Below are 27,216 nucleotides of genomic sequence, written 5' to 3' on the forward strand. Positions count from 1 at the left end.
TAAATTGGATAGCACAAATAAAGACAAATTTATTCAAGTAATTATGAGAAAGAAAGGAAGCAGTTTAAATCTGGGTCAATCACAAGTTGAGGGTTGAGATGAGACGGCGCCGTCGAGTTTAAGCGAACCAAGTCTACAAGTCTTTACAAGCCCACCAAATACCACGCCATGACTTTCGAAAAAGAAATTTGTTGGCCAAATAAAAGTTTCTTCGATGAGTCTCTTTCCATTCTAATAATATTATTTAAAGATGTCATCAATCAAAATGTTTTGTTTCTAAAGTAAATATGACTCAAAAAAACAACATTTCTTCATGGCAACACTGCTTCACAATCATATAAAGTTTTTCCCAGCAACACAATTATTAAACTCACAATCATTATACATTACAAAGAAAGAATATGTCATGCCACATTCCATTCCGATGTATATATACACAAGTTAAATTAATGAATAGTTTAAAGAGGATACAAAAAATCTTCACTTTTTTATTTATCTAGTTGTCCAAAGAATCCATTTGCCAAGAGAGAATTTTCTTCTCTCCAGGAAAAAGAATATGTATATTTATATATAATATATATAAATATTGTGAGTTATTTATACTGACACAAGTATAGTGCAAGCCTCGTGAAGATATACCTAGGCCAATTAGATCCGCTGGTGCCTTCTTCTTAGTCTTTGATCATCAATCTCGTTCATCCAATCGTTGAGCCATGGGAGGCCCTTGTAGCCACAGTATAGTGCGGCAATCAAAGCCATCCCAAGAATTGCAAATAGAAGAAGCCTCTTTATTGTGGCCGCTACTTTCTGCTCAGAAAGAACAATTTATTGTTAGTGAGCACTGACAAAAAGAACAATGAGAATTTTCACTTCCTACTTCTAATAAAGAAAGCAACTTACTTGAAGTCTTGAGGCTTGCTTTATTTCGTGTACTCGTTCCCGCCTTCTTTTACGTTTCGGGACATGCTTTTCAGTGTCGGGTTCCTTTACCTATTAGAATAGGTATGCATTAGGTTTATCTTGACAAATTTAATCTATTATGCAGTTTACTTGGGCAAGTATTTGGTAGAAACTGTAAACTGATCACACCAATTATTTTTGAAGTTGTCATTTTTTAATGTGTTGGTTTGTTGTCTAAAATCGTGAAATCTATTAGCATAATGGCTGTGCAAGCAAAAAGATGAGACAAATAAGGATCATATATGACCAGCAAATTACCTCCACAGCTTTAGATTTGCGCAACTGCAACTCTGAATCAATTGCCTGTAGTTTCATTTTGCAATCAGAATTACAGGGAAGTAGTCCAAGTCCATATTGATTTTTAGCAATGTCTTTGGGATCATAACCAGCATGGCGATGGGTTGCTTGAACGTCATAACATAACCACTCCTTTTTCAAGGTCTGACATCTACAACGAACAGTAACCTTGCAACAACAAAAAAAGAAACAAATTTGATAAATGAACATTATGAGAACATAAAACCAAAAATGGCATATGCATATCTAATCTAGCTACAAAGTTATCTATCCAGTAATATAATTATTACCTTTTTGGAGCATTTCTCAGGGGAGGGGCATTGTCCAGGATGACAAGTCTCAGGGCATAAATGCGTACAATTTGGCAATTTTCTGCACAAACAGCACTACTTCTAAGCCACATTTTCATTCTTGTATCTCAATACAGAAGAAAATAACTAAGGTAATAATACAATCATATGCAGAGCAAAGATCTCATTACAGGTCAATTCTTGTATTGTGTTAAGAAATGTTGTTTATTTAAGAAAATAGACAGCTGTTATGAACTGAAAACAAACAAGAGTGCATATATTTGGATTACCTGTGGCAAGGCCCACCACAGGAGCGAGCAGCCATTTGCACTTTCTCGGACAAGCTGTTGTAATACTTGCACTCGAAAACATGGACCATTGAACCACAATGACATGATCTTTTAACAAGAGCCTTGCATGGGGGACAGTCCCCAGGATGACATGGTAAGGAACACAGATGTGAACATAAAGGCGCCCTCTCCTGAAACCAGTAAATAAATGAAATTCACGACAAGGAACAGATAGGCAACCTAGTTATGCTCAGCAAACATATTCAACATACAAGTAAATTAAACACAGGAAGGAAGTTTCATACCTTCTCACAAGAAAGATTACACTCTTCACAAGGTTGAATCTTCAGGGAATGGCAAGTGTTTGTGCAATAATGATTACCACAAGGTAGAAAATTTCCACACAAGTTTTCACAGGAAAACTGCATTTTATTTGAGCATACCACCTGAAAAGAGGAGCACAAAAAGAAACAAGATTTCGAAAGTAGTAATCAAAGCTAAAATGATACAAGTTGCCTTATTGATGACAAGATAAATGTTACATGACATGTTCATATATTCCATGCATAAACCAACCATCCTATCAGCTCCAATATGTTGGCCTACACATGATCTCCACACAAGTTCTGGACAAGGAGGGCATGAAGAACCAGGGGTACATTCACTCTGATGAACATGCTTCTTTTTCCTTGGTTTCAATGTAAATTCCGGATTAGGAGGAGGTTTAGGTCCATGACACCTAAACGTGCAAAAGAAAAGAAGTGGTTAAAAGTGTTACACAAGGAAATACAGAATCCGTAACTGAACATGAAATAAGATACCTTAGCTTGCACATATGACCACATGGATATTCCTCTTCACAAAGCAGCCTGCATGGAGGGCAAGCTCCATAATGGCATTTATGAGGCTGGAAAAGTAAGCAAAATTTTCACCCACAAAAGATAAGATGAACTGGCAAATAAGAATAGCATTCTTCTCATCTTTGTGAATAGCAAAATTTCTTACTAATTTAAACAAATTACCAAGATAGTTAAAACATATCAACATAAATAGCAACTAATGTTTGCCTAAAAACTCGTGTAATTTAAAACTATGACTGAGTGCTAATAACCGCACTTTATGTTGGAAAAAAACAAAGCATATATGTGACCTAAAACGAGAAAAAAAAATCATAAATTATCAAGGTAATGTAAGCTCACCCAAACAGCTTCATGAAGTGAGGTTAAATGATATATATACATACATATGAAACAATGTCTAATCCAAAAGATAAAAAAATGATCTTTGTGAGAACATCAGATTCAGAAAACTACCAATAGTACCTTAACTTTTGTTGCATGCCTGCATAAAGGCATAATAGAGCATCGCTTAGGACACCTAGGAGGCTTTTGATCCATCTCAGTACCACAAGGAACCTAAAATAAGATCCAAAACTAGAAATTTAGCAAATCAATTTTAAGTTGAACATATAAACAAAATAGTCTGCAAGAGCAGATATTCCTGATAAATCACAAAAAGCAGGACCATCACAAGATTCACTGTTTCTCCAGGTGTGACAAGAATTATAGGACACACCATTTGGTGTCACCTAATGAGACACTAGTTTAATAGCAATTTTACTTCATAAAAAGGCAATATAATAACAAAATCACACCTCAAAGTGCGTTTCACCACATGCGCATGATATTGTCACCATTACAGGGCACGGAGCACAAGGACCTCTGCAAGAATAAAACAGTACAAGTCATACCTTGCAGCCAAAAAGATCAATTTTTGCAATCCCAACATAACTCATATAAATATCCCTCAATTGATAACAACAAAATAGAAATTAAAGAATAATAATGTAGGATAACGAAACTTCATCTTTCACTATATCAGTTCATGTTAGCAATGTCAGGTCAGCTGAGCAATACACATTTCATATGTTTTTACAAAAAACCCAGAGTTCTTTGTAAAACATTCATGAAATATATATATCCTCATCTATATATTTAGTTCGTAACAAAATAAAAATAATAAGTGGCAGATAAAACTAGACAGCAAAGATTGAAAGTTTAACTTAGCTAAGGAAGCCAAGAAAGAGACTTTGAATGCAACAAAATGGGGTTGCATAGCTAGTTCGAAGAAAAGAGTAATACTGCTGGGCAGTATCCATGAATAATATACTCGTTACCTATTTGCCTATGGACCATCATCTTGCATACAAAACACTTGAAATAACTGGACTCACCTATGACATGGAGACTGGCATTTGTGGTTCTTACATCGAAGCTTTCTGCCACATATCTAAAATTTAAAAAAGTTAATGGAAGCCAACAATTCACTGACCTTAACTAAAATGGCCAAGAAACAAACACAAACCTCTGAGCATGGTGGACAATCCCCATCACAGCAACGGCGCCTGCAAGCATGGCGCCCACAGTCTCTTAATTTCTGACATTTCCTCTCACATGCCATATCTTGATAGCAAGGAACCTGTTCTAGATTCCACAAAAACTTAAATTCACTGAACTCGTAAGCGAACAGAAAACATTGAATTAAAATCAAAAGACACCTCAAGTACAAAACAATATATTCAACAAATACTCTGTACCTCTTTCTTTAAGCTGCCACACCGGCATAACTTAATGACAACTATTCTACAAGTTTCGATGCACGGACCTCGATGGCATCGCTCCGGGCATCTATGGTACCCACAAGTAAGCACCTTATCACAAGTGGAACCGCACAATGGTACTGCAACATCGCAAGACATTCCTTCATGGATTCTCTTCCCACATGGGCACGTCCTCTTCCCTTGAAGTGGGCAAGGACCGCATTCCCCTGAATGACACCCTTTACTACAGACATGTCTCCGGCAACTAAGCATCTCATTACACGGATTTTCGCACCGAAAATTCACCCGATCACAACACTCCCTCTCCTCTTCTTTCTTTCCACATTGACACCAGTATACACCCCGAACTTTGCACGGCCGGCATGGCCCGTCATGGCAAATGTCCGAGCACGGATGGTCTCCGCAATCCAATAACTTCGAACACACTTTATTACATGAAAAGTTCTTAAAACCACATCTCCTAACATCTTCAACGGAACCGCAAAAGCAACGACTTCTCACAAGTTTTGGGCAAGAGGGGCAAGGACCCGGGTGGCACAAAAGCAAGCAACGATGGCCGCAATCGTGCATTAAACTCCTATCACAGACCTCGCCACATGAATGAGGCAAAACCCAAGGGTCATCACTAGGCGGGTTTTCCAATTTCCCACAGAAACAAAAGTAAGTCTTAGGGATTTGAGATTGGGTGTATTCGAACCTACATTTGGGACAGTTCCAGACCGAAACTTCGGCAGCCCTATTCGCTGTGATGGGAAGGCGCGTGGAGGCGCGCAGGGCGGCCAAGTCGGAGGACTGGCGCGCCCAGCTCTGGATACAGAAGAGGTGGAAGACAGCGAAGCAGAGGGAATTACAGGACCAAGTGGGATCGGAGGGTCTGATGCGTTCGAGGCATATTAAGCATGAAAGAGCACCGGAAGAGGAGGAAGTGAGAAAGGATTGAATCTTGGAGAGGTCGGCGGGGGTGGTGAGTGATCGGCCAGTGAACTCAAAGTACGATCTGAAAATTGAATCGGAAAGGTCAGCGTGGCGGCGGCTGTGTTCGCATCCGGGTTGGCCATTATCGGAATCTGCATCGGAGTCTGAAAGAGGTGGCTCGGCCATGGAGCGGCGGAGCTGATCAGGCATCATGCGGGCCTCAGGGGAGCCAGCGTAGTTGGAGAAGGCTTCCTTCACGTCGGGGGTAGGCCCTTGAACAAAGAAATTATTGGAACCATACTCTACACATATTTATAATTTTTTTTTAACTTGTATTTATATCTTTTCTAAATAAAAACATTTACTAAAATAGATGAAAAGATACAATTTTTAACTAATTTCCCAAATACAGTATAATTTATTAGGAAAGTTATACAATCAACATCTCCTCTCTCTCTTATAATAAGTGTGTAGGGACTGAAATTTTTTATTTTAATGATTTTTTATTTATTTTTAATTTAACTTTAATAGAATAATTTTATATTTAATGGTAGTTTGTAAATACTTAAATTTAAATAAAATAAATAATTAATAAAATTAAAATAAGATATTTTTGAGAAATTTTATAATAATTATTATTTAAATATAATAAATAATTAAACAAATCAAAATAGAATATTTTGGAAATATTTTATAATGATGATTATTTATAAATAATAAATAATTAAACAAATTAAAATAGAATATTTTTAGATATTTTATAATGATAATTATTTAAAATTAGAATAATTTCATATTAAACATATAATATAATTTATTATCAATTAGCAACAAATTTTTAAAAAAAAAACTAGTAAGAAATTTAAATTTAAAATTCACGTATAATATTTAATATTACATTAAACATATAATATATAATATATTGTTGTCACTCCGAAATTAAAAACTAGAACAAACATAAACTTAAACAAAAATAAATAAATTATTTAATTAAAATATCATATTTATTTAAAATTTATATGACATTAATATAAATTTAATAAAAATAATTAATAAATTCTATAAATAAAACTAAACAAACGTGCATATTGCACGTTGCTTATATCTAGTATAAAAAGAAGTGTATAGATAAAAATTGTGTAGATAAATAAAATTATTAGTTGAAATATTCTAAATATTTACTGAATATACTATTAAAACTAAGTAAAAATATATATTTATTAATTATATTAATATAAATTTAAATATTATAAAATATTAATATTCAATATAATATTACATATATAATAATTATATTAATATAAATTCAAATTCAAATGTTATAAAATAATATTATTATAATAATATATAAGACTATATACTTAATAATTATATTAATATAAATTTAAATTTTATAAAATATTATCATAATAATATATAATCCTAATTGTTCACTAATTATATTAATATGAATTCAAATATTATAAAATATTATTATTATAAGAAATATTGGCGGTGATAATACCGAATTTTTTTTTAAAAGTTACACTTTAATACCCAAATTTTTTTTTGCAGTAATAATACATAATCTACAATTTTGGTGCACCTTAGTACTCACCGTTAACTGCTCATTAAGTATCCATGTGACACATTTTTATACTCGTAAATTTAGGTATTAAAGTATAACTTTATACATGATTTGAGTATTATCGCCGTTAATATCCCTAAATTCTTTAAATACTGTAAAAACCATTTTAAATTTTAAAAAAATAAAAAAGATTATTAGAAACTAATTAATAAAACTAAAATTTGCAAATTCGAAACAACACAAATTAAAATTAAAACTCAAAATCATCCAAAAATCCATATCATTAATTAGTTAAATTTTAAAATAATTTTTATAATATTTAAATAATTTAGTTTAAAATCATCCAAAAATCCATATATTCCACGTGTATACTTAACATGTAGTTAATAGTGAGTACTAATGGTTGCACCAAAATTGTAAATTTAAGTATTACAGCAAAAAAAAAAAATTGGGTATGAAAGTGTAACTTTTGAAAAGATTATAGTATTAACGTCGTCAATTAGACTAATAAAAATGTTTCATGTGGATACTTAATGGACATTTAACGGTGAGTACTAACTTTTGCACAAAAATTATAGATTGATGCATTATTACCGCAAAAAAAAATTGGGTATTAAAGTGTAACTTTTGAAAACAAATTGAGTATTATCACCGTCAATATCCCTTGTTATAATAATATTTAATACAAGACTAGATATTTATTACTTATATTAATATAAATTTAAATATTATAAAAAATCATTATAATAATATATAATACATACTCTTAATTTTTATTAAAAAAATTACATGTTTAAAAATGTTATCATATTTTATATATATAAAAAATTATAAACAATGTTTTGGTTCAATTTTTTATTTAATATGTTTACGTCATTCTTTCATATATAATATTGTTTATTTATTTGAAATTTATATGACATTGATAAAAATTTAATAAATATAATTAATAGATTCTATAAATCAAATTAATCAAATGTGCATTGCATGTTGCTTGTATCAAGTAATTATATAAATTCTTCCTATTGCCAAAAGAGAAAGAACACACCTAAGAATTATCTACTTTATTAAAATAATATCAAAATATTTGTAAAAAAAAAAATAGAATTAATTCAAAAAAATTTATTTTAGGTTGGTTCAAAGACAAACAATGAGTACTAAAATAGTATAATCCTCTAATAAATAATAGGGAATTTACTCATTTGGTACCTTATGTTTTTGCAAAGTATCATTTTGACACTCTTTTATTTCAATAATGCTTATATGATACTCTGTATTTTAAAATCATACTTATTTGGTACCCTAAACTCAGATTTGATAAATAAAATTTTATCACTAAATCCAAACTGCCATCAGTTATATGTAATTACGTAATTAAATTTGAATTTGGAACACATATAATTGAGAGCAGCTTGATTAAATTAGCAAAATTTTATTACTTGAATTTGAGTTTATAATACTAAATATGTATAATCTAAAAATACAGGGTACCAAATATATACGATTTCAAAATACAGTGTACCAAATGAATATTATTGTAAATATAGAGTACCAAAATGACACTTTAGAAAAACACAAGATACCAAATAGTTACCTACCCTAAATAATAACACATCATATATGTAATATCCAACATTTTCATAATACATTTTTTATTATAAATCAGAGTTTCAATACATAAAATGTACAAGTTTACAAATTTAAGAAATAGTAATGGAAAAATAGTATTTAAAATATGATTGTATGTTATTAACGAGATTAATAAGAGAGAAACTTGAGTAGTCAAGTATTGGACCCAAATGTCATATAATTTTAATTGAGAATTTTTATAAAATTAAGAAAGTTTTGCTAAAGGGCTTATTTGAAAAGAATTTTAAGGTTCAAGTGTAATTTCAAAAAAAAAAAGAGAGGGCTTCAGCCTTTTACCTGTAGCCTCTCTCTCTCTCCTCAGAAAAAAAATTCTTCTCTTTCTCTTCCTCTTTCTTTCTCTCTCTTTCTCCTCTTTGTGTGCTACTGTTGCTGACGACGCACGACTACTTTCTGGCTGCCACATATAGCAATGCGCTGGACCATTAGATTCAGAGGCCTCCGAACTATCGACTACAAGGGAATCTAGAGCTCACTCTCCGATTAAACACCTCAATCGGTCGATTTAAGTTCAGCCACCCCGCGACTTCAAAGTTGCAATTCGGCCACCTTGGGCATCCGTTTGTTGATCCGTCACCACCATCGTGTTCCTCGTGCCGTGGGCTTCAAAACCCAATAAATTATTCCTACATCTACCATAGTTGGGTGGTGGGCCCACCACGAGCCACCGCGATCCACCGTAGATCGACGGTCGAAACTTAGTGTTCGAGGTTCCGAAGTTCATTTTGAGTTTCATAAAATCATCGTTTGACTTTTTGTGGAACCCGATCATTGTGGTATAAATTCTTTGACCTATATTGTTATTGATTAGAGTAATTGTTATTATGTGTATTTATAGTATATAATTATATATTATTGATATATTGAATATTTTTTAGTAATTATACTGGCTGTCTGGGATTATATGTATTTCTGATACATGTTTTGATTTTGGGATTGTCCATTTTATAGCCGTTGTGCTGTCCAATTTTCTAGAAAATATTAGATATTAAATAAATTATAAAAATACATATTTAATTGATTTTTCTATTAATATGGAAATTATTATGATTAATTAATTTTAATTATTATTGTTATTGTTTTGTTAAGTAAATCAAGAATACAGTTTTATGTATATATATATATATGAAAAAGTTGTAACGACCCAAATTCGCTATTAAGGCTTAAGGGCCTTGAGTAGTGTGCCTGGAGGGCATAATGGGATTCTGTGTGTGACTTCAATGAGTTTAATGCATGATTATGATTTAATGCACGTTATATGACTATTTGATTATTTGTGATGCATGACTATGTGAATTAGTATGCATGTATACCTGATTGAGCATATTTGTAATTTGGCCATGTTGGGCATGACAGTGTTGATATCTGTGATCTGTGACTCGAGACGATCCTAGAGTGAGCGGGTTAGCGGAAAAGTCAAAGCAGAAGTCTATACCCGGCTTGGGTTAAGCCTGGGGAGTTTAAATGAGAATTTGGAAATATATTGAGGTTAATCTTAATGATGAGGAATGTATATTTGATGATTAATCAGGTATTGGGTAGCGAGCGGGAATTATTAGGAACACTTGAGGAATTAGTGGGAATTTGGGTAATATGACTAAAATGCCCCTTTATAGGCATAAAGATTTAGAATTATTAAGGGAGGGCATTTTGGTCTTTAGGCTTGTAAGAGATGAATTAATAGGGGGCTTTATACTTAGTGGATTTTGTAGAAAAAGAGTATAGGCTAAAAAGAAAGAAAGAAGGAAGAGAAAAGAAAAGAGGGAAAACAGAAGGGTTTGGCTTTAAAGAACGGTTTGTGGCTCTCCCAACCAAGTTCCTTCATTTTTCTTGGAGTTAAGCTCAGTGGAGAGCTAGGGTAGGCTGAGCATCAAGGATCCTAAGCTAGACTTGAGGATTGGCAAGGGGTTAGCAAGATCACATCAGAAATTTGAGGTAAGTTCTTGGAGATTTCTGTTTTAGGGCTTGACTGGTTTGGATTGTGTTTTTGAGCTAAATGGATGGGGTTTTTGGGGAAATCAGGTCAAGGTGGTGAAGGTGCAAGATAAGGAAGTCTAGGGTTCAACTCAAGGTCTAAATTCCACCCACGGTATGATTTCTAAGACTTTATCTTTGTTGTTTGAGTGAATTTCTGGTTTATGGGTTCATCATGGTAGATTTTGAGTTTTGGGTTGCTTGAGCTTGGGATTGAGTTCTTGGGATGCTTGGGATGAGTGTGTGGTGTGGATATGTTTGTTTTTGGGTTTGGAAAAGGTTTGTGCAAGTTTGGGGTTGAAATGGTTGAAGGAAATCGCAAGAAGCGATTTTTGGGTAGTGCTGGTCTGCAACTAGCGCTACAGCGCTAGTCGGGGGGCGCTGTAGCGCTCGCCCCTATTTCTGATGGGGTGGTTCTGCTTGTAGCGCTACAGCGCCCTCTTTTGAGCGCTGTAGCGCTGCACTGTTCACAGAGGGGATTTTTGGGCTTTTGTGAAGGGATTTTGACCTAGGGTTCGGGGCTCGATTCCACCACTTTGTTTTGGAGATCTAGGACTTCCCGGGGGCTCGGGATGGGTCCCGAGGCAAGGTTTTGGACTTGAGGTTTGGTGATGACTTTGACTTGTGGATTTTGCTTAGGGTAAGCGCTAGGGCTCGAGTAGGATCGTGCTCAAGGAGTCAGATGATCAAGGCTACCGAATTTAAAGGTAAGAAAACCGTAACACCCGGGATCAGGGCATGGGCCCATAGTGTTATTCCAGGGCATGGCCCTAGATTGTTTTACTTGCAAATGTATGACCTTGGGTGAATTATTATATGTTTGAATGATTATTTCGAAATGTATTATGCGTGCGATTATAATGAAATGAACAGCTAAGGCCGAGAGCGGCAAAGGCCGGGTACGGCCTTGGGGCCGGAAGTAACACTCAGCACATGGGATGCTATAGCCAGGGTGGGACCCAAGGGATACATGAGTTATCCTGACGGTGAGGACCGAGACCCCAGGCTTTGGTAAGGCCTCTGGGGCGGCATGGCCGTGCTTGTTTAGTCTGATGGTTTTCCTATTTATCGGTGGGTTATGTCAGCTATATACTATGCATATGTTATGTACTATTTGGGTTTTCTTGCTGGGCTTCGGCTCACGGGTGCTCTGTGTGGTAGGTAAAAGCAAGGAGTCAGTCAACCGGCCATGAGTATGGAGAGCGTGGGGGAGGCGCGTACATTTTCGGCCTGCCCGACTGCTTTGGTTGGGGGCATTTTGTATATGGCTATATTAACTCATTCTTTTGATAGTTAACCTGGTGTAAATCTATTTTTGAGTTGTAAATATTTTGTAAACCTTATTTTTGGGATCCCAGATGTTTGATACTTAATGTTTTCAATGAAACTAAACATTTTCAAAGAGTACAGCCTTAAACTCTGGTTTATACACACTTTTGGTTTTAGAAACCACGTAGAGTCAGTCAAAAGCACGATTTGTTTTAAACTCACTAAGTAACGAATCTAAGGTAGTAGGGCGTTACAACTTGGTATCAGAGCGAGCCAAGGTTTATTGGTTCTGGAGATTGACCGAACATGTACGCACGCTGCCATTGAAAAGCTTGACTCAGGGTTGATTGGTATGGTTGATTAATATATCTGAATATGTGTTAATGCTTTGTGTGCCTGCTTAGGTTGTTATGAGCATGATGGGTGAAATAACATATGCATGATGCCAGGGCAAGGCCCGTTGTGTGCTGTATGATATCTATATGTCTTGTTGGATTGTTGATTTTGGTTGTTGTTGAGATTGAGAGGTGGAAATGGACCTTGTTATCATGCCTGATGAGCGGTGTCACTGATTGCAGGCATTTAGTAGTAATGCCTCGCCAATCATCGAGACTCCGCGGCATCCGGGCCGAGGATGACAACCAAGGTCAGGACCCTCCACCTGCTCCTCAGAACTGGCAGCTGATTTTAGCCGAGATGGAGGCTAGGTTGAAGAGAACAGAGGAAGAGCTTAGTCTGTTGAGGCAACCAACTCCTCCACCAGCCATTGGGTTACCACTACAGCCGAGTGTAGTACCAGCTCCGGTTCAACCTGTGACTGAGAACAGGTTGGAACCTCTGTATGAAAGATTCAGAAAATAGCAACCTCCTACCTTTGAGGGCGGAGCAGACCCACTGCAGGCTGAGTAGTGGATGAGTACGATTTCTGTAATCTTGGACTTCATGAGGGTTGAAGGAAAGGACAGGGTTGATTGTGCATGTTATATGCTAAGAAATGATGCACGAATATGGTGGGATGCGGTAAGGCAGCAAAGGGATACTGCAGCCATGACTTGGGAGGAATTCAAGAGCATTTTCAACGAGAAATACTACAGCGTAGCCGTTCGAGCTGCGAAGACTGATGAGTTTGTCAACCTGACGCAGAACAGGTTATCTGTCACCGAGTACACCCTGGTATTTGACAGATTGGCGAAGTTTGTGCTAGAGCTAGTGCCGACTGATGCGGCCAGAAGGGACAGGTTTATACGAGGATTGAACGTAATGATCGCCCGTGATGTGAGTATTACACTGGCTCCAGAGACTACTTATGCGCAAGTGGTAGACAAGGCCTTCACTGCTGAGAGGGCTGAGGATCAGATCTGGAAGGATAGCGCTGCTAGGCGCGATACCAGGAGGGCAGTGCCTTCTTCTTCTGGGCCTAGTCGGGGCAGCGGCCCCAGTGAGCAGAAGAGGAGAGCACCAGATTCATTTGCTCCTTATGGTTCTGATAGGAGGGTTCGCGGTTCGATGGGTGGCCGCCAGGGCGGAAATGATAGCTGGAGGAACTTTCCGATGTGTCCTCAATGCAGGCGACGGCATCAGGGCGAGTGCCGGACCAGGGCATGTTTTGTGTGTGGGAGCACCAGCCACTTGAAGAAAGACTGCCCGCAGGCCAAGAAAGAGGAGCCAAGGCAGGGAGACAGCCTCGCTCCTGCTAGGGTTTTCACTTTGACTCAAACTGAGGTAGAGGCCAGTCCCTCAGTGGTCACAGGTCAGATTCTTAGCGCTGGATCCTTGTTTACTGCATTGATTGATTCTGGTGCTACGCACTCATTTGTTTCTGCTAAGGTGATTGATCAGCTTTGTAGACCTAGTATTTTGTATGCTAGGGGTTTTCAAACTTTATTGCCTACAGGAGAACTGGTAGTCTCTAGGAGGTGGGTTAGATCATTACCAGTAGTTATAGACGGTAGAGAATTGTTTGTTGACCTGGTTGAGCTAGATATGGACGATTTTGATATAATACTAGGAATGGATTGGCTAATGCGGTATGGAGCAACAATTGACTGTAAGCGGCGAATGGTGACCTTTGAACCAGAAGGCGAGGCACCCTTTGTGTTTGTGGGAACGGTGAGTGGACCGCGGGTGCCTACGATCTCAGCACTAAAGGCTAGAGACCTGATGCAGGAGGGTTGCATAGGATTCCTAGCGAGCATTGTAGATTCCTCCAAGGTGACGGCAGTGGGACCGAATGAAACCAAAGTGGTCTGTGAGTTTCCAGACTTGTTTCCAGCAGATCTGTCGGGATTGCTGCCACAGCGGGAGATTGAGTTCATCATAGAGTTGGTTCCAGGAGCAGAGCCAGTGTCCAAGGCACCCTACAGAATGGCTCCGGCAGAATTAAAGGAATTGAAGATTCAATTGCAGGAACTACTGGATTTAGGGTTTGTCAGACCGAGTTTCTCACCATGGGGTGCTCCAGTATTATTTGTTAAGAAAAAGGATGGATCACTCCGGATGTGCATTGACTACAGGGAGTTGAATAAGTTGACCATCAAGAACAAGTATCCATTGCCTAGGATCGACGATTTATTTGATCAGCTTCAAGGGAGTACAGTGTTTTCGAAGATTGATCTCCGGTCAGGCTACTATCAGTTGAGGATCAAAGAAGAGGACGTACCAAAGATTGCTTTTCGGACATGGTATGGGCATTATGAATTTCTGGTGATGTCCTTTGGATTAACCAATGCCCCAGCGGCATTTATGGATTTGATGAACAGAATTTTCAAGGACTATCTGGATAAGTTTGTGATTGTATTTATTGATGATATCCTAGTATACTCCCAGTCAGAGACAGAGCATGAGCATCATCTGCGCCTGGTGTTGCAGCGGTTAAGAGAGCATAAGTTATATGCTAAGTTTAGCAAATGCGAGTTCTGGTTATCGCAAGTTTCATTTCTGGGCCATATTATCAGTAAGGATGGGTTATTGGTCGACCCAAGCAAGACGGAAGCAGTAAGAGATTGGCCTAGACCCAGCAGTGTTCCTGAAGTTAGAAGTTTCCTTGGACTAGCAGGTTACTACCAGCAGTTTGTAGAGGGGTTCTCCAAAATTGCTACTCCATTGACAGAATTGACAAGGAAGAAGACCAAGTATGTGTGGACAGATCGATGTGAGAACAGCTTTAAAGAGTTGAAGCGACGGTTGATTACTGCACCAGTGCTGAGCTTGCCAACAGATGATGAGAAGTTTGTGGTCTACTGTGACGCTTCCAGACAGGGTCTGGGATGCGTGTTGATGCAGGCTGGGAAAGTGATAGCGTACGCATCAAGGCAATTAAAGGAGTACGAGCGGAGATATCCCACGCATGACCTGGAGTTAGCTGCAGTGGTATTCGCACTTAAGGTTTGGAGACACTATCTGTATGGAGAGAGATGCGAGATATACACTGATCACAAAAGTCTAAAGTATTTCTTTACCCAGAAGGACTTGAATATGCGCGAGAGACGGTGGCTAGAGCTGGTAAAGGACTACGATTGTGATATCCTATACCATCATGGGAAGGCTAATGTAGTGGCTGATGCATTGAGCCGGAGGGGCCCAGAATAGCTGTATAGTTCGAGGCAGATATCTGACAGACTAGCTAGAGAGATGACCAGAGCAGGTATAGAGTTAGTGGTTGGTAGGATAGCCAACATTACTCTCCAGTCAACGCTCCTTGAGAGGATTAAGAAAGCACAGGGAAGGGACCCCCAGTTAGTTGAACGTAGAGAGAATGTCCTAACTGGAGCAGCTAGGGACTTCTCTATTTCTGAGATGGGTTTGTTGAAGTACAAAGGACGGATTTGTGTTCCGATGGATCCAGACATTCGGAGAGAGATTCTGGACGAGTCTCATACCACTCCCTACTCTTTGCACCCAGGTTCTACGAAGATGTACCATGACTTGAAGGTTTTATATTGGTGGTCAGGCATGAAGAGGGACGTGGTGGACTATGTGGCTAGATGTTTAACCTGTCAACAGATTAAGGCGGAACATCAGAGGCCAGCAGGATTATTACAGCCTCGAGGGATTCCCGAGTGGAAATGGGAAGATATTGCCATGGACTTTGTGGTAGGATTGCCGAAGATCGTGGGTCAGCATGACTCGGTGTGGGTGATTGTGGACAGGTATACTAAGTCCGCCCACTTCTTACCTATGAAGACAACTTATACTGTGGAGCAGTATGCAGAGCTTTATGTGAAGGAGATTGTTCGACTTCATGGGGCTCTGAGGTCGATAGTATCCGACAGAGACCCCACTTTCACTTCCAAGTTTTGGAAGAGCCTACAAAAAGCAATGGGCACACAGCTTCGGTTTAGTACTGCTTATCATCCTCAGACGGATGGACAGTCTGAGAGGACAATACAGATACTGGAGGACATGTTACGAGCTTGTGTGTTGGATTTTGGGGGATCTTGGAGTAGGTATCTCCCTCTGATTGAGTTCTCGTACAATAATAGTTATCAGGCGACTATCGGAGTGGCTCCGTATGCGATGCTGTATGGGAGGAAGTGCAGATCACCGATTCACTGGGATGAGGCAGGTGAGCGGAGGTATTTAGGTCCTGAGATGGTTCAGAGGACCAATGAGGCACTTGAGAAAATTAGAGCTCGTATGCTCGCCTCCCAGAGTCACCAGAAGAGTTATTCAGATCAGAAACGCAGGAGCGTGGAATTTCAGGTTGGTGATAATGTATTCCTCAGGGTTTCACCCCTGAGAGGAGTAAAACGATTTGGCGTTCGGGGCAAGTTGAGTCCCAAGTTTGTTGGCCCCTTTGAGGTTCTGGAACGAGTTGGGGAGGTGGCTTACAGGTTAGCAATGCCTCCAGCTCTATCAGGGGTTCATGACGTGTTTCATGTATCCATGCTCCGTGTTGACGCCGTTTTTCGTCAACAGATAAAAGAAGAGCACAAAAACAATGAATGACAATGGCCAAACGAAACAAACAAATCAAACACACGATTTTTTACGTGGTTCAGCAGTTAAATCTGCCTAGTCCACGAGTCTCTGTTATTAATCTCAAGATTATCTCTGAAAAATTCTTTAGCATGAATTCTCCAGAGTTTTCTCTCCAGGATCAGAATTTTCGGTCCTTTACAATGGTGCATGGCTTCTCTATTTATAGAGAAGGATGCAGAATACTATCCCACATCTTTTGGGTAGTTACTCTTTTGTGAATAAAATAAATGGCTTTAAATGCCTATAATCAGATATAAAAGGAAACGTCCCTGAAGACCAGGAAACGCATAACTGACCAAATAATATCCCACGATTCTTGGGGATTTACATTAATAAATGAGGATTACATCTCATATTTATAACACTTGTAAATATTCAAGGTGATTATCGCGTATCTCTAAGGCTTTAGCATCTCAGGTCTCACGTCTTTGTTCGAGCTAATGGCATCTTCCGAGATCTCGTGTCTTTCGAGATTGTACGTACATCTAGCTCGAGACCCCCGATCCGAAGTCGTCCCCGAAGATGAGTGTGTTCTCGGAGTTTCCTTTCGAGATCAAGATCGTTTCGAGCTCATATATTCGAGGTCATATATCGTACTTTGCAGGCTCGATATACAACCCTGGAGCATACTTCAATCCTTACGAGACCATTTGTTGCGAAATCCATCTTTCGAGGTCATATTTATCATGGCTCGAAATCTGGGTATAACACTCCGGAAGTATGTATCGGATGCTACTCATGTGTTGAGATATGAGAACTTGGAGTTGGATCGAGATTTATCATACGAAGAAAAGCCTGTTCAGATCCTTGATAGAAAGGACAAAGTCTTGAGGAGCAAGACCATCGCCTTGGTTAAGATATTGTGGAGGAATAGCAAGGTTGAAGAGGCGACATGGGAACTGGAGTCGGATATGCGGGAGCGGTATCCCAAGTTGTTCAGGTAAATTTCGAGGATGAAATTTTCATGAGGAGGGGATAGTTGTAACGACCTGAATTCACTATTAAGGCTTAAGGGCCTTGAGTAGTGTGCCTGGAGGGCATAATGAGATTCTGTGTGTGACTTCAATGAGTTTAATGCATGATTATGATTTAATGCACGTTATATGACTATTTGATCATTTGTGATGCATGACTATGTGAATTAGTATGCATGTATACCTGATTGAACATATTTGTAATTTGGCCATGTTGGGCATGACAGTGTTGATATTTGTGATCTGTGACTCGAGATGATCCTAGAGTGAGCGGGTTAGCGGAAAAGTCAAAGCGGAAGTCTATACCCGGCTTGGGTTAAGCCTGGGGAGTTTAAATGAGAATTTGGAAATATATTGAGGTTAATCTTGATGATGAGGAATTTATATTTGATGATTAATCAGGTATTGGGTAGCGAGCGGGAATTATTAGGAACACTTGAGGAATTAGTGGGAATTTGGGTAATATGACTAAAATGCCTCTTTATGGGCATAACGGTTTAGAATTATTAAGGGAGGGCATTTTGGTCTTTAGGCTTGTAAGAGATGAATTAATAGGGGGCTTTATACTTAGTGGATTTTGTAGAAAAAGAGTATAGGCTGAAAAGAAAGAAAGAAGGAAGAGAAAAGAAAAGAGGGAAAACAGAAGGGTTTGGCTTTAAAGAACGGTTTGTGGTTCTCCCAACCAATTTCCTTCATTTTTCTTGGAGTTAAGCTCAGTGGAGAGCTGGGGTAGGCTGAGCATCAAGGATCCTAAGCTAGACTTGAGGATTGGCAAGGGGTTAGCAAGATCACATCAGAAATTTGAGGTAAGTTCTTGGAGATTTCTGTTTTAGGGCTTGACTGATTTGGATTGTGTTTTTGAGCTAAATGGATGGGGTTTTTGGGGAAATCAGGTCAAGGTGGTGAAGGTGCAAGCTAAGGAAGTCTAGGGTTCAACTCAAGGTCGAAATTCCACCCACGGTATGATTTCTAAGACTTTATCTTTGTTGTTTGAGTGAATTTCTGGTTTATGGGTTCATCATTGTAGATTTTGAGTTTTGGGTTGCTTGAGCTTGGGATTGAGTTCTTGGGATGCTTGGGATGAGTGTATGGTGTGGATATGTTTGTTTTTGGGTTTGGAAAAGGTTTGTGCAAGTTTGGGGTTGAAATGGTTGAAGGAAATCGCAAGAAGCGATTTTTGGGTAGTGCTGGTCTGCAACTAGCGCTATAGCGCTAGTCGGGGGGCGCTGTAGCGCTAGCCCCTGTTTATGATGGGGTGGTTCTGCTTGTAGCGCTACAACGCCCTCTTTTGAGCGCTGTAGCGCTGCACTGTTCACAGAAGGGATTTTTGGGCTTTTGTGAAGGGATTTTGACCAGGGTTCGGGGCTCGATTCCGCCACTTTGTTTTGGAGATTTAGGACTTCCCGGGGGCTCGAGATGGGTCCCAAGGCTAGGTTTTGGACTTGAGGTTTGGTGATGACTTTGACTTGTGGATTTTGCTTAGGGTAAGCGCTAGGGCTCGAGTAGGATTGTGCTCAAGGAGTCAGGTGATCAAGGCTACCGAATTTAAAGGTAAGAAAACCGTAACACCCGGGATCAGGGCATGGGCCCACAGTGTTATTCCAGGGCATGGCCCTAGATTGTTTTACTTGCAAATGTATGACCTTGGGTGAATTATTATATGTTTGAATGATTATTTCGAAATGTATTATGCGTGCGATTATAATGAAATGAACGGCTAAGGCCGAGAGCGGCAAAGGCCGGGTACAGCCTTGGGGCCGGAAGTAACACTCAGCACATGGGATGCTATAGCCAGGGTGGGACCCAAGGGATACATGAGTTATCCTGACGGTGAGGACCGAGACCCCAGGCTTTGGTAAGGCCTCTGGGGCGGCATGGCCGTGCTTGTTTAGTCTGATGGTTTTCCTATTTATCGGTGGGTTATGTCAGCTATATACTATGCATATGTTATGTACTATTTGGGTTTTCTTGCTGGACTTCGACTCACGGGTGCTCTGTGTGGCAGGTAAAAGCAAGGAGTCAGTCAACCGGCCATGAGTATGGAGAGCGTGGGGGTGGCGCGTACATGTTCGGCCTGCCCGACTGCTTTGGTTGGGGGCATTTTGTATATGGCTGTATTAACTCATTCTTTTGATAGTTAACCTGGTGTAAATCTATTTTTGAGTTGTAAATATTTTGTAAACCTTATTTTTGGGATCCCAGATGTTTGATACTTAATGTTTTCAATGAATCTAAACATTTTCAAAGAGTACAGCCTTAAACTCTGGTTTATACACACTTTTGGTTTTAGAAACCACGTAGAGTCAGTCAAAAGCACGATTTGTTTTAAACTCACTAAGTAACGGCTCTAAGGTAGTAGGGCGTTACAGTGTGATTTATAGTAAACCTATTATTTAACAATTATTATTGTATATTAATATTTTCATTAATATTTGAATATTAAAATAATATCAAATATTAGTTTCTTACAGTTATTGATATTTGTAAGACTAGGGAATTTTGGAGAAAGTATATTTGTTATATCACTGAGATTGATATTATAACTAATTAATATTATTATCATTATATCGATTATTACAATTTTATGTTAAAAATATGATTTCTTTTATAAAATGACTATTTGAATATATACATTCACATACGTATTGTTATTGAGGTATTTTGTTATTAATATTGAAATAAGTTTATTTATAGATGATAATTATTATTGTTGTTGTGATTATTATTATTATTATTATTATTATTATTATTATTATTATTATTATAAGAGTACATTATCTTATGAGCAAGGTTTAAAACATGGTTTTATATGAAGAGTTATTTGCATTACGTTGATAATAGTTATTATTATCATTTATATAGTTTTTGGTATTGTTAATAAATACTATCAATAGTGTATATTTACGATTTTGATAGAATTTAATAAATGATGTGCCTTGAATATGATTTGTATGGATTTTATTGATTGAGTCTTGGTGAGCAGTTTTAAAATAAGCTAAGGACTTAAGGTAAGTAAATCTCACCTTTTGTGCTTAAGTGTAAGATGCATGACTACATTGATTGTGTATATCTGATGAGTTAAGTATGGGATGATGATGATGCATATGTTAAGTATGTGAAGAATGGTTATATTAATATCATAATGGTGTTGTGTGATATATAATTGATGAATTTCGTGATATGTGAAAGCTGTCTTACTTGGTTAAGATTGATATGAATTATGTGCAAGTATGTGTTCTTATGTTGATGAATATGTGGATTACTTTTATGTTCATGATTTTGTTATATGTTATGATATATGAAGCATTTAATTTTTTAGGCTGGAAACCTTAGACCTGAGCCATAGCTCTACGTTAAGGTATAACAACACCACCAACCCAAGACTTCATGTATTATGACTAAAGATGTTTTGAGTTATATGAGATGTGACACAATGCCTTGAATGAATACCATCAAATATGAATCACGAACATGAGCATTGGCATGTATATTTATGTGATACATTATTATGTGATATAAGACCATGCATATGAATATGAGAAAAAGTTATGAAATGCCTTGAAAAGTATTATGTAAAGTTAAACATTTTAATGACACAAGACTTAAGCAAAGTGATAATAAGATGTTTAAAAAGGGTGCCACTGTTTTGATGAAGCAATTAAGTAAGTTCAGTAAAGAAGACGGAGGTCTATAAGGCTTATAGTGGCTGCCCACTAGTGTGGGCTAGGTCAGAGTTGACCATTTAGATATGTTTGCCATGTTCCCATCTTTCTCCTCCATATGTGTAATAAGTATGGCAGCTATGGCAACGATGAAATGAGTGTTATGATGAGCCTAGCTACAATGATGGCTAGCCGGAGGAGAACCCATGGGATTCTATATGATATGTGTAACAAGCCCTACAGGCATTGGCCGAATCAAACAGTGTGCACAAGTGAAATCGGGCCCATAAAAATGTGAAAGTAAAAGAAAGAGCATAAAAGTAAAGTTTGTAAGTGCATGAGCAATAAATGAAATGCATAAGTATATAAGTCAGCATATTAATATATGTGCACTTCAAACTCACGATATTCATGTGTATGTGTATGCATGAGATTTACTTACTGAGCGTTATCTCATTATGTTATTTTCCAACATTTTTCTAGGTGTGGCTTTAGATGTTGAGCAACTTGTGGAGCACGGACTCAGTAGCAATGCAATAGTGGTTTAGGGTTTTCATATGGCTACATTAAATTTAAAGTATTCATACGTGTAATAATTTCTATTAATAAGTTTATATAAAAGTTTTAAATTTTTCTGTATTTCTTAGTATCTTTTTATTTAATTCATTTGGTCAAGTGCCTAACATACTCGTTAACCCTGGAATTACGAGTATGTGGCGAACGTACCTGTTGACGCCGTTTTTCGTCAACAGATAAAAGAAGAGAGCACGCAAACAATTAAAGACAATGGCTAAAAGAAACAAACGAATTAGACACACGGTTTTTACGTGGTTCAGCAGTTAAATCTGCCTAGTCCACGAGTCTCTGTTATTAAACTCAAGATTATCTCTGAAAATTCTTTAAGCATGAATTTTTCAGAGTTTTCCCTCAAGGATCAGAATTTCGGGCCTTACAATGGTGCATGACTTCTCTATTTATAGAGAAGGATGCAGAATACTATCCCACATATTTTGGGTAGTTACTCTTTTGTGAATAAAAATAAATGGCTTTAAATGCCAACAATCAGATATAAAAGGAAACGTTCCCCAAAGATTAGGAAACGCATAACTGACTAAATAATATCCCATGATTCTTGGGGATTTACATCAATAAATGAGGATTACATCCCATATCTACAATACTTGTAGATATTCAAGGTGATCATAGCGTATCTCCAAGGCTTCAGCATCTAAGGTTTCACGTCATTGTGCGAGCCACTGACATCTCCCGAGCTAACATTGCTTTCGAGACAGCATATCGAGCTCGAGATCCCTGCTCCGAAGTTGTTCCTGAAGATGAGGGGCTCTCAGAGCTATCCTTCGAGATCGAGATCATTTCGAGGTCACCATATTCGAGGTCTGTATCATACTTTGCAGGCTCCGATTCACAATCGTAGAGCATACCCTAACCCTCACGAGACCATTTAATGCGAACTCAGCTTTCGAGGTCATATTTGCTATGGCTCGAAATCTGGGTATAACATTTTGCCCCCTCAAAAGTATTTGTTCGAATCCTAAGAGAAGGAAGCTTTTGAACTACTCTTTTCGGGAACCATACCGTCACACTCTTAAAAACGTACACGTGCCAGATGGGTATTGCTCACTTTAGGTACTTGAGTACCTTGGGAACATGCCCACGATCGTTCGTCTGACAACTTTTCGGCGTCATCTCATCACCGATTCCCCTCCATTCGATCTGTTGAGGATTTTAACCAACGCTCCTGATCGATTTCAGTTTTCCCACCTATATATATAAGATCTCCTCTTCGTCTTCTTCTTTACGTTTGTTCATTGTAAACCAGAAAGAAAAGAAAAAACAAGAAAGCCAGAAACTTTCTTAAGAAGCTTCCATCCTGTGCATGTTTTCTCGACCCAAAAGACAAAGGAACCCTGGTCTGTTCGAGTCAGTGAGTTCTTTCTTGCAACCTCTTCTCCACTCGACGATTTCGCTGCACTCACCATCACTGTGTAAGTACGCCATTTTCGTTGTTCTTTTTATACTGTGCTTGCTGTGTACGTTAGTATGTGTTCTTAGCATAATGCGATAGGAGGTTTTGAACCGATAGGTTTTTAGGCTTTCTGGACTTCCACTCTGGATGCTCGTCTCTGGTTTATACCCAGTTTCGACGTTTGAATGTGGTTCCCATTTTCTGGGTTTTGAAGTTCTTAGGCGGCGTTTCTTGTTCATTAAGCTTTTGGGTAAAAACATGGGTTTTGACAAATACACGAAAACCAAAAACGCTTTTCCTGGCTAACCGCCACTCTCCTTTCCCTTGAATTTCGGGATTTTCAAAAAGAAATCATCCACGCTCCTTTTTCTTTCCTGTGGAAGCCACGCTCTGACTCTTTAGCAAGGGTCTAAATACTTGATTTCTTATCCTTAGATATCCGAGCTCATCCTATCGAGTTCGTGATATTTGCATGCATGGCCCTCACCATTTTTTCTTTCTCGTTAGATGTCACAGAATCTGGAAAGACGGTGGGGGTCATTACGAGCAATCCCTTACGAGCCCAAATCTCCGAGCCCGGAATCGGTCTTTGTCCGGAACCAGCGTCGGATTAAAGAGTACGAGATCGCACGCGAGCAAGAAGACATTCGAGCCCACTATCGCCGCCAGATTGACGAGGTCATCGAAAAGAAGAGAAGGGTCCTTCGGGAAGCCATCTATCCGGAGCCTAACCCCGGACCTAGGCCAGTTCCCCTCGACCCCGCGTTAAAAGTCACGGTAGCATACCACCCGGGGGAACTTCAGTTTTCCTTAATGGCGGAGCCTTCGTCTTCGCAGCCTAGGAGGGAGATGTTTGAAGCCGAATTCTACCAGAGCTCGGTTATCACCTCCGACCAGATAACTGACATCCTGGCCATTCATGGCCTTAGCTCGCTAGACACGCTGAAGTGTCGAGCTCCGACAAGGCATGAACGGAGCTGTTTCGCTCCTGGGGGCCGCGATTCCAGTGTGAAATACGCGGCCTGGAGCCAGGAACACCTAAAGGCAGGAGCTTTGCTGCCCCTGAAGTCCTTTTTCAGAGACTTCACCGATTTCGTTGGGTTGGCTCCATTCCAACTCAACACCAACTCATATAGGGTGCTGTCTGCCCTGAGGTCCTTATTCCACGAACTGGGGTGGATAGGACCTTCACCCCAAGAGATTTTATATCTCTTTTGTTTGAAGAGTAATCCCTCCCGAGCTCGGGGAGGAGATGGTTTCTACTATCTTTCGAGCTACCCCAAAGAGACAAAAATCTTTGAAGACCTTCCAAACCATCCTCCTGACTTCAAGAGGGCTTTTTTCTGGACAGACGGTCTGTTCCCGTCTCGACATCGTTCGTTTAGGCGAATTCGTAAGTATTCTCGTTACTTTCTATTTTTGAGCTCGAATCTTTAGCCCTTGAATCCATGCTTAGTTGAAGTGTATCTCGCCTTTCAGCTAACTTTCAGCGTCCCACCCCTGACGAGACAATGAAGGAGCACAGAGAGAGCCTGCTCCGACTCCCTTATGGCAGGAGGTCTCTCTCATTTCTGCTACATGAGGACAAGCTACGAGCTTGTGGGTTGTTGGGACAGGACCAGTCAACCTCTGACTGGTCCAGTAACAAATATGAACGCTGGGAGGAAGTGCCTCTGCCCACAGGCATCCTTCCTCCGAGGAGGGAAAGGAAAACATCTCTCCCAATTCGCTCGAGAAGTCCGCGGTCGGGGAACGAGGCCAATGATGAAGCCTCGAGTTCGGACTCCGATGGAGGTAAAACCCTTCCTACTTCGCGAATGTGGTCCCCCACTTTATTAAAACACAGGCCCAATAGACTAGTCTCGTGCCCACAGGATAGATACCACTTCTACATATGGAGTTGGGTAGATGACTGTGTCCATAGGTTTGATAGTGGGCTCGGGAAATACGACACTATGTATACCACGGACGAGATGTGGAATGGGATAGCTGTGCAGTATGGGACCAATGATTATAGGGACCTTTCGAGGTTATCACCAACTTATAGGGAAGGCCCTCCCCCCGCCTCTTCTGAAGACGGGGGAATTTCATGGTCCCCAAGCTCAAGCTCGGGGGAAAGTTCCAGTTAGGTTTTTTCTTCCTCCATTCTATATATAGTGTTGAGGTAACTTGTATTTCTTTTACTGACTCACTGTGATGACTTGTGCAGGCGATATGGACTCCGACCTCGACGCCCTTATCGACAATGCGGGTGCCAAGAGGAGCAAACGCCCCAGGGCAGGGGGACTGAAAACCAGCCAGCCTGGGAAAAGCTCCAAGAGATCTAAGAAAACAACTCCTCCTCCCCCGCCGGCTTCGAGCTCTGCTGCTGCGTCGACTGGCCAGACTAACGCCCCCACGACGATACCACCCTCGCAGGCCGTCGTCTCTGTGGTAGCGCCGGCCTCGCAGACTGGTATCGCTGCCGTGTTTGAATCCCAGCCTCCTGTGGCGGGTCAAATGCCTTCTACCCAGCTCGCCAAAAGACCTTCTGCTTCCCGAGCTCAGAAGCTAACCATTTCCACCCATATGGATTCGTATGTGGTGGACAATGCTGCCGGTCCTCACGGATCTACGCTGATCTCGGATGTAATGTCCCGGATCGGCCAGAGCTACGGCAATTTTGAGGCTCCTCAGTGGCAGTGTCTAACTGGCACTCGGGACCGCACTGTCCTGTACGAGAAGAGTATCGAGCACACTGCCGTGGTAAGTATCCTATATTCTCTTTGCTTACATTCATACTGTCTCGAGGCTAATGATGGTTTCTTCCTTTTTTCAGGCTCTTGCTTTCACTGCCCAGCTCAATTACGAGCTGAACAACGAGGTCCATTCGAGCAGGACCCTCGCCCAAGAGGAGAGGGACCTCCACCTTAGAGCGAATGATGACCTGAAGGCGGCGAACATTAAGCTCGAGGCAGTGGTTAAGGAGCGTGAGGAAATGGCCAAGGAGCTTGGGAAGCTGAAAAATGAACTCGAGGAGCAAAAGAGAGATAACATCCAGCTTCGGGAGACCAATAAGAAGCTCGAGGAAGACAAGGCCGTCACCCTCGACCTCATGGAGGATATCAAAACCCGCCTTACTGCTGAGTTCAAAGAAAAGAAGGAAACGGCGGTCGATTCAGCCATGTACCGGATGTGGGCCTATAACGAAGAACTGGACACCAGTTTTTTGGGTCCCCTCGAGGCGTCCTTCCTCGAACGATGGAATGCTCGGCTCGAGAAGGAAGAGGCTGAGCAGCTCGAGAAGGATAAAGCTGCTCCGAGTACCGTTTCGGAGGGAGCTCAGGAGGATAGTCATGCTATTCGTCCTGAGGGGTCCGGTGCCACTGATGCTGAGAAGGCCAAGGAGACTCCTCTTCTTTGAATCTGACCTCGGGGAGATCAGTTTTTGGGGCTGCGTCCCATTATTTCTGTAATTATTTTAACTTATGCCCACGGGGCTGATACAATTCCCTTTACTATTCTTTTATATGCTTACATTTCTTGGCTCGAAATATTTCGCATATTTTTATAATTGATGGACCGGTTATGTTTATTTATGCATACAAACATAGTTTGGATTTAGGCTCGAAATTCGATGCATTCATGCATAGTTTATTCGAATTATCCGTTTCCAACCTCGTTATTTATCAAGGTCGGACATTACTTTAACCATGAACTAAAAAGTACTTATATGGCATGTAATATGAATGATTTGGTTAATCTTTTAGTCACTTTTCCTCATCCTTAGTATCTTAGCTCCGAG

The 27,216-nt window shown here is 39.6% G+C and overlaps 1 protein-coding gene across 1 annotated transcript; it reads right to left on the reverse strand.

The window, feature by feature from the left end:
• Positions 1-296: 296 nt before the first annotated feature.
• On the reverse strand, positions 297-5,665 carry LOC133798271 (NF-X1-type zinc finger protein NFXL2). Its single transcript, XM_062236512.1, has 13 exons — positions 4,434-5,665; positions 4,202-4,315; positions 4,071-4,126; positions 3,492-3,558; positions 3,160-3,252; positions 2,659-2,744; positions 2,414-2,576; positions 2,143-2,283; positions 1,838-2,028; positions 1,548-1,629; positions 1,219-1,425; positions 901-990; positions 297-807 (listed from the first exon to the last, which is right to left on the reverse strand). The coding sequence occupies exons 1-13, from the start codon at positions 5,583-5,585 to the stop codon at positions 649-651; spliced, it is 2,601 nt and encodes an 866-aa protein (XP_062092496.1). The 5' UTR covers positions 5,586-5,665; the 3' UTR covers positions 297-648.
• Between the last annotated feature and the right edge of the window lie 21,551 nt (positions 5,666-27,216).

Source organism: Humulus lupulus, chromosome 8, assembly GCF_963169125.1.
Source record: "Humulus lupulus chromosome 8, drHumLupu1.1, whole genome shotgun sequence".
Lineage (NCBI taxonomy): Eukaryota > Viridiplantae > Streptophyta > Magnoliopsida > Rosales > Cannabaceae > Humulus > Humulus lupulus.